This window comes from Nicotiana attenuata, unplaced genomic scaffold, assembly GCF_001879085.1.
Source record: "Nicotiana attenuata strain UT unplaced genomic scaffold, NIATTr2, whole genome shotgun sequence".
In the NCBI taxonomy this organism is placed as follows: Eukaryota; Viridiplantae; Streptophyta; class Magnoliopsida; order Solanales; family Solanaceae; genus Nicotiana; species Nicotiana attenuata.
In genome coordinates this window covers 333,075-340,873 of record NW_017670238.1, presented here as the reverse complement: position 1 = coordinate 340,873, position 7,799 = coordinate 333,075, and the positions used below count along the sequence as shown (strand labels likewise).

General features: G+C 37.3%; 2 protein-coding genes across 2 annotated transcripts; both read right to left on the bottom strand.

Moving 5' to 3' along the window:
* Positions 1-3,109: 3,109 nt before the first annotated feature.
* LOC109236430 (uncharacterized mitochondrial protein AtMg00810-like) lies at positions 3,110-4,096 on the bottom strand. The gene has a single exon (XM_019402614.1). The coding sequence runs from the start codon at positions 4,094-4,096 to the stop codon at positions 3,110-3,112; it is 987 nt and encodes a 328-aa protein (XP_019258159.1).
* Positions 4,097-4,228: 132 nt separating this feature from the next.
* On the bottom strand, positions 4,229-7,136 carry LOC109236429. Its single transcript, XM_019402613.1, has 4 exons — positions 6,174-7,136; positions 6,005-6,065; positions 5,327-5,552; positions 4,229-4,742 (listed from the first exon to the last, which is right to left on the bottom strand). Exons 1-4 carry the CDS (start codon positions 7,134-7,136, stop codon positions 4,229-4,231), a joined length of 1,764 nt encoding a protein of 587 aa, XP_019258158.1.
* Positions 7,137-7,799: the final 663 nt, after the last annotated feature.

The window sequence follows — 7,799 nt, the reverse complement described above, 5'->3', positions numbered from 1 at the left end:
ATTTCATTAGATGTGTTGACTGTTAGTTGGCTTACCTAGCGAGTTGGGTTAGGTGCCATCACGACTAGATGGATTTTGGGTCATGACATAGATAATTAAGGTTGTTTATTTTTTCAAGCATCTTAATATATGAAACTTGTCTTATTTGAATAAAATACAAACTAATCTAATATTATATCAACAGTATATATATTTTCAAATAATATAATATTGGGTGTAGTGGTAATAGCTAACGGTGATAGTTTTGAGTGCCGACTAGGGGTGGTATTTAGTGGTAATTTTGATTTATAGTGGTAGTTGTTGCTAGTTTTGGTTGATAATGGTAGTTGTGGGTAGTAGCTAGTGGTGATGGTTGGCAATAATGGTTAATGATGGTGGTAGTTTGTGGTGGAGGCTAATATTTGTGGTGGATGACAGTGCTTGCTAATGGTGATAGTGACGGTAGTAGTGATTGGCAATATATAATGGTGGCTTATGGTGGTGATCGTCGATGGTGATTGAGTGGTAATAGTGGTTGATCGTAATGATAGCTAGTGATGGTGGTGATTGGGGATGGGGATAGTGGAGGGTGGTGGTGGTGGTGATAAGTAATAAAAGTAGATGATAGCATCTTAATAATATTAGGACATTGTCATAGATATCAATCATTCAGATATATTCAGACCCATTAAGTGGTTGTGAAATAAGAAAAGCGAACGCACTTAATAATTAAGATTCAGACCTAAACAACAAATGCACATAATGATTGAAATTTGAATGATTAAGATTCAGTCTTTCATTGAGTACAAAAAAATGAGGCCCATTTAAACTAAACTAATTGGATAAATATAGCTGGTAGAACATGAATCTTTCAGATTCTGTTATTCTTGATGAATCAAATTATAGTCTAAGTGGCATTTTTGGTCCCAAGATTTTCTAATCATTCTCACTTCATCACCGGGCAATACGACTAAGACCAATTAACAGAGTGAATAACACAATTTACAAACGAAAAATGTTAGCGAAAAGCCTAAAACCTCGTGGCACTTGCAAATTAGACGAGAAAAATTGCCTCCTCTATCTAACTTTAGTGTTGTTTCTCTTGATGATCAAATTGCCTCAAATATGGTAAAACATGTTTCTCTTGTAGGCAGGTAGCCGCCTTAAGCTAAAACATCATTTGATCCCTTATTGCAGTAGCAAGAGGATCCATATTACTACAAGCCAAGGTGCGAGTTTCCAATGCTTGCCATTTCCCGTTATCTGCTTCTGCCCCTCTATCGCCAAGAGTTCTTTCTTTAAAAAAAAATCTTCAGACTTGTAGGTCCATATAGGAATAGGTGCGAGATTTATGGAACATCTGATTTTAGAGGGTTCTTGATTGACCGTTATAAAATAATTATTCAGTATGAAGATGAAATTAACCTAATAGAGCGCAATGGATAACAATCGATCCAGATATCCAACCTCAACAAGTTTGGGATTGAGGTACAGTTGATTAGGGGTGTTCAAACTGAACCGGAAAACCGCACCAAACCGAAAAACCAAACCAAACCGATTAAAAAACCCGACTAGGTTTGGTTTGACTTGGTTTGGTATTGAGTAAAAAAAGCCCGAACCAAACCGACATATAAATATATAAATTTTATTTATATTTTAAAGACTTTATAGTGAATTTTCTTTAGAAAATGTAGAAATATTTGGGATCCTCTCATGTATTAACCTTGAAAGCGTAAATTAATGAAAAATTATTGTTAGACGACTAAGAAAATAACTATCATGTGTTACTAAAAAAACTCTCCCATTAGAATATTTTAATAGATCATATGTTTGTCAATCTTTTTCCATATTTACTAAACATATATTCACTTATCAAAGCTTTATCTATAATTTTAACTAAGTAAGGTTGAAATAATATTCATGTAACAAAAAAACCCGAAAACCCAAAAAACCCGACAAAACCGAACCAATCCAAACCGATATAGTTGGTTTGGTTTGGTTTTGATAAAAGCCGAACCAACCCGGTCCATGTACACCCCTACATATTACCCTCCCAGACCCCACTTATGAGATTCCACTAAATTGTTGTTGTGTTGTTGTTGTTGTTGTAATTTCCAAGCTCAGTCAGGTATATATGCTATAAGCAGTTCTATTTCAATCTTTGGAGGCTGGATATTATTCTGATAAACAAATTTTTAAATTAAATCAGTTGAGCAACATTTGGAGTAATTCAGTAGTTTTGGTATAGTATGTTAACTTGGTTGGATGAAAATGTGGTGCATTGTTGTCAATTTTCCAGGTGCAAATTTTGTCAAATTTAAGTATATTGTGGACATGTTCATGGTTGAGCCTTCTTCTGAATGGAATCATGTAGACAATGTCATTGAAAAAAATTAAGCTATTCAAGGAAATTGTTGAATTTGCGCATATCTTCATGGAAAATAAGGATGTCCCAAGTGATTTTCAAATATCAAAACCTAGTACCCCAATCATTGATGAAGCAGTTGTAGGCTTGGAGGACCATATAGAAATATTTGACAAAATACTGAGGATTAACAATGGAGTTGGGCTCAGATCGAGCTCTAATGGATGAAGAAGAAAAACATCCACACTGAGAAGCTTCGAGAAACAGATGGAGAGGAGAAATGAATTCTTCTTACATAAAAAATATCTGTACAGTATCTTTATAAACGTGTATAACCAATTCCACTAACTAATAGCCTAACTGACTTATTACAATGATAGCCTAAGTGTTTACAAAATTGACCTATACAAGAAATAGACTATGTAAATATAAAATAATTACAATGTGGCTAACTGTTAAATAATATCAACACCCCCTCCCCCCTCAAGTTGGAGGTGGGGAACCTACAGCCAACTTGCCAAGTAGAAGAGTATGCTTGTTGCATGGAAAAAATTTAGTAAAAATGTCTGCAAGCTGTTCATGAGTAGGGATGTAATGTTGTGAGATCAGCCCATCTTGAAGCTTGTCTCGTACAAAATGGCAATCCACTTTTATGTGTTTGGTCCGCTCATGAAAGACAGGATTCTTTGCAATGTGAAGCGCAGCTTGGCTATCACAGAAAACAAGTATATGTAGAGATAGAGGTACTGTGAGTTCCTCACGCAGTCATGCAAGCCAGACTAATTCCCCAACCACTTTTCTTACTACTCTATACTCAGCTTCTGCTGAGGACAATGAAATAGTAGATTGCTTCTTGGATTTCCAACTAATGGGACTATCACCAAGTAATACTATGTAGCCACTGACTGACTTCCTAGTTTCAGGGCAAGCTGCCCAATCAGAGTCACAAAAGGCCCTTACCCTGTAGTCTCTACTGTTAGACAAGAAAATTCCCAGAGATAAGCTCCCTTTCAAATATCTCAATACATGTACTGATGCTCTTAGGTGAGTGTCTCTAGGATTTTGCATATATGGGCTTAAGTGTTGAACACTATAAGCTATATCAGGTCTAGTCCCTATAAGGAAATTCAATTTCCCAACTAGTTTCCTATAGTGGCCAGGGTCTGAAAGGGATATTTCCTCATCTGCTTTCAACTTTACTGTTGGATCAAGAGGTGAAGTCACAGTTGTACATCCTATACAGTCAAATTCCTTAAGAAGGTCTTGAGTGAATTTCCTCTGTTTAATTAGAACTCCGTCACCCTTATAAAGTATCTCCAATCCTAGAAAATAATGGAGTCTCCCTAGATCTTTTATTCTGAATGTTTCATGAAGAAACTTCGTTAAGCTAGTAATTTTTTCCAAGTGAGCTCCTGTGATAATAACATCATCCACATAGACAGCTACAAAAGTTACTGAATTCCCTTTGCCTTTATAAAACAAGGAGTAATCAAACATAGAATGTGTATACCCTCTAGAATAAAGAGCTTCTGTCAGCTTGGCATACAATTGCCTACTAGCTTGTTTCAATCCATACAATGATTTATTCAACTTGCATACCATTCCAGGTTGTTTTACAAGTAGAACTGGTGGTGTCTCCATGTATACTTCTTCATGTAAATCACCATGAAGGAAATCATTGTTCACATCTAACTGAAACATTTTCCATCCCTTCTTAACTACTACCCCAATCAGAGTCCTTATTGTTGTCATTTTTACAATAGGTGAGAAGGTCTCAATATAATCCACTCCAGCCTGTTGAGTGTAACCATTCACTACCGGTCTAGCTTTGAACCTCTCTACATTCCCATATGCCTTGTGTTTTATCTTATACACCCATTTACATCATATGGCCCTCTTTCCAGCTGGAAGTGGCACTAAATCCCAAGTGTTATTGGTGTACAATGCCTCAAATTCTTGAGTCATTGTTGTTTGCCATGCAGGTACAACAGTTGCTTCCTCATATGAGACAGGTTCACAATCTTGTGATACATTCTTTATCAAATGTTGACTATCAGTAGCCAGAGCTCTAAGGTCAATAGGTTGCACATCAGGAATAAAGGTATTGAAGGACAAAGAAGAAGTGCTTTGTTCATCTTGAGGTGAGGTATTCACAGGTTGGTTGGGTAGTGTATACACATAATCCTTCAAGTATGTGGGTGGTTTGTGAATTCTGGGTGGTCTAGTATTTTCTAGAGGTAAGATTGGAGTATGTTGGCTAGAATCAGATGAACTAGCAGTATTAAGTGGGCTATTTTGGTCTTGAAACTGTAGGGATGGGATATTATATTCAGCTGTATCCTGGGCATTTCCAGAGACTTGGTTCCCTGATACAAGTGTTGGTGACACCATATTGTAACTGTGAGGTGATGTAATAGAATCACTTATGCTGGAGTCAGTTAGTGTATGATTTTCTATATTCAAATGTATTTGGGGTAATGGAAAAGATGAACTATCAAGATTAGAAGACAGATCATTAAAACTTGATTTTAAACTAAATGGAAAGATATTTTCATGAAATAATACATCTCTTGAGATGTGTATCCTTTTTGTGACAAGATTTAACACCTTGTAGCCTTTTGTTCCAAAAGGGTATCTCATGAAGACATGTGGAGTTGATCTAGGTTCAAGCTTGTCCTTGTGTGTTTTGAGAGTGGTTGGAAAGCAAAGGCAACCAAAACTCCTAAGATGTGAATAAAGTGGCTTTTTCTGGTAGAGTAGTTCATATGGACACTTATTTTGGATAGAGGATGATGGCAATCTGTTTATTAGGTAAGTAGAGGTAAGTATGCATTCTCCCCAGTATTGCAAAGGTAGCTTGGATTGATATTACAATACTCTAGCTGTTTCAAGGAGATATTTGTGTTTTCTATCTAATATCCCATTTTTTGGGGAGTAAAAGGGCAAGTCTTTTGGTGTATGATTCCTTTGTTTTGGAAAAACATGGTGCTGGAAGCATTGACAAACTCCAGATCATTATCTGTCCTAACTGTTTTGATGGTAGTCTGGAGTTGATTTTCTACCATAGCAACAAAGGCTTTGATAATGTGCAAGGCATTGCTCTTGCAAGTGAGAAGATGTGTCCGTGTGGACCTACTGTAATCATCTACAAGGGTAATGAAATACTTGTATCCATCATAAGTTGGAATGTGATAGGGACCCCAGAGATCTACATGTAACAATTTAAAAAATTTAAGTGTTTTTGTGGTACTTTGTGGGAAGGGAGATCTGCTCTGCCTGGCCATTGGATAGACATAGCAGAAGAATGGTTGTTTTTGTGCAAAGGTAGCTGGGATGGCTAAGATGACCCTCATTTTGACAAAAGGTACATGGCCCATCTATTATTCCACAAAATATCTACATTGCATTTCTCATAAGCAGATGCATTAGGAACAAGAACATAATTAAAAGATTCATGAGCATCAAAAAGAAGGACAAGAAGAAACATTTGAAACAGGACACTCATTATTATTGTGTGAAACAGTCTTTCCTACGATGTATTGCACTTTATTTCTATTGGGTGTGGAAGTAGATGCACAAGGTGTTGTGTGTGAGGTATGTGACAAGGCAGTAGTGTCAAGTGCAGAAGGTAGAATTGAGTTACTTTTGCTAAGTTTGTACAATGAAAGTAAAGGCTGTCCTTCACTTCACCAATCTCCAGTGGCCTCTTCAGTGAAGGGCCCTGTAGAAGAAGACAGGAGAATTTTGTAAATACAACAATGCAATCTAGTTGCACAGTTAGGGAATGAACAGAAATCAAGTTAAATTTGAAGCTGGGCACATAAAGTACTTTTTTCATAATGAACTTTGGACTAAGGATCACATCACCAATGAGTGTCACCTTCACTTTGTATCCACTGGATAGGGAAACTAAGTAAGGATAAACTACGGTTTTGACATTGCACAATAATTTCTTATTGAAGGTCATATGGTTTGAGGCCCCGGAATTAAGGATCCACGAATCAACATTTGAATCAGAACATTCACGCAACTGATTATCATGCTCAATAGAAGAAGAACAAGCGATTGTACCTGCAAAGTTCACAACTCCTCCAGTCAGCTTCATGTCTCCTGGCTTCTCCCCTGCGCTTCCTGTTTGGAGCTTTTCCAGAATGTTGAGAAGTTGTCCATATTGCTCTTGAGTCAGGTGATGCATAAGTCTTCCCTGTTCATGATGATCTCCTTCGACTTCTGAAGCATTAGGTCCATCATTTGGTGTTCCAAACACATTTGATGCAACACTTTTCCCTTTATTGTTGTTACCATAGCTAGGATACTTTGAATTCTGAGGATACCCATGGTGTTTGAAACACTTATCCTTACTACGTCCTGGCCTCTTACAGTATTCACAAAATAGGCGAGGTTTGTTCGAAGGATATCCTCCTCTATTTGCATTGTTTCCAACATTTCCAGTATTGTATCCACTTGTGTTGTAATTGGTCCTAAAACTGTTGTTTCCTGTACTTGAATTAAGAGATGCAGATTCCATCACAAATTGATTGTGTGGCTTAACTTCCCTCTGTTTCTCCTCTTGAATTAGTATGGAAAATGCTTGTGCGATGCTGGGTAGTGGATTCATCATCAAGATACTGCCTCTCACCACAGTGTACACCTCATTTAATCCCATTAAAAACTGAATTAATATTCTATCCTGTTCCGCCTTCTGCATGTTTGCCTTAGCTCCACAAGTGCAGGTGCAATTGCACTGAGGGTGTGCATTCAAGGTATTAAGTTCTTCCCAAAGTTTCTTCATTTTGGTATAGTAGCTAGTGATGTCAAGAGTTCCTTAACTTAGATCACTGATTTCCTTTTGAAGTTGATATAATTTGGCACCGTTAGTTTGGTCATATCTATCTTCCAATTCCTGCCATAACTCATTCGCATCCTTAACATATTGCAGACTATCAGCCAAATCTTTTGAAAGCGAGTTGAGAATCCAGGCGGTGACCATATCATCGCATCGTTCCCATTGATCAAAGGTGGTGTGAGTTGCATTTGGCTTCTTAACCTTTCCTATGATAAATCCGACATTGTTCTTCACTGATAATGCCCTAAGCACTCCTCTTCCCCAGGATCTATAACCAGTGCCGTCTAAAGCCACCGGTACTAGCATCGTTCCGGCGTTCTCTGACGGATGCATGTACAGAGGTCTAGATGAATCTAGGGTTTCCTTGTCCGTTGCCATGACTCAAAAATGTAGGAATCGTCTCACTATCGAACAATGATAAAAAATTAGTAGGAGTAATTTCCTTCTGCAATTTTGCCCTAATTGAGGCGAATCAAAAATCTCGAAGAAGAGAAAAAAAAAGAATGAAACTTTGTCAGAGATCGACTAAATTGAGTGACTAAGGCCCCGTTTGGCCATACATTTTGGCACCGTTTTTTCAAATCTTTTTTGAAAACATTGTTTGTTGAT

Excerpts from the sequence above, each read along its gene's own strand:
- LOC109236430 (XM_019402614.1), bottom strand. The coding sequence starts at position 4,096 with ATGACAACAATAAGGACTCTGATTGGGGTAGTAGTTAAGAAGGGATGG.
- LOC109236429 (XM_019402613.1), bottom strand. The coding sequence starts at position 7,136 with ATGAAGAAACTTTGGGAAGAACTTAATACCTTGAATGCACACCCTCAG. Across the intron at positions 6,066-6,173 it reads CAAAGTTCATTATGAAAAAA|GGCCCTTCACTGAAGAGGCC; the intron begins GTACTTTATGTG and ends CTTCTTCTACAG. Across the intron at positions 5,553-6,004 it reads GGACAGCCTTTACTTTCATT|ATCTCTGGGGTCCCTATCAC; the intron begins GTACAAACTTAG and ends TGTTACATGTAG.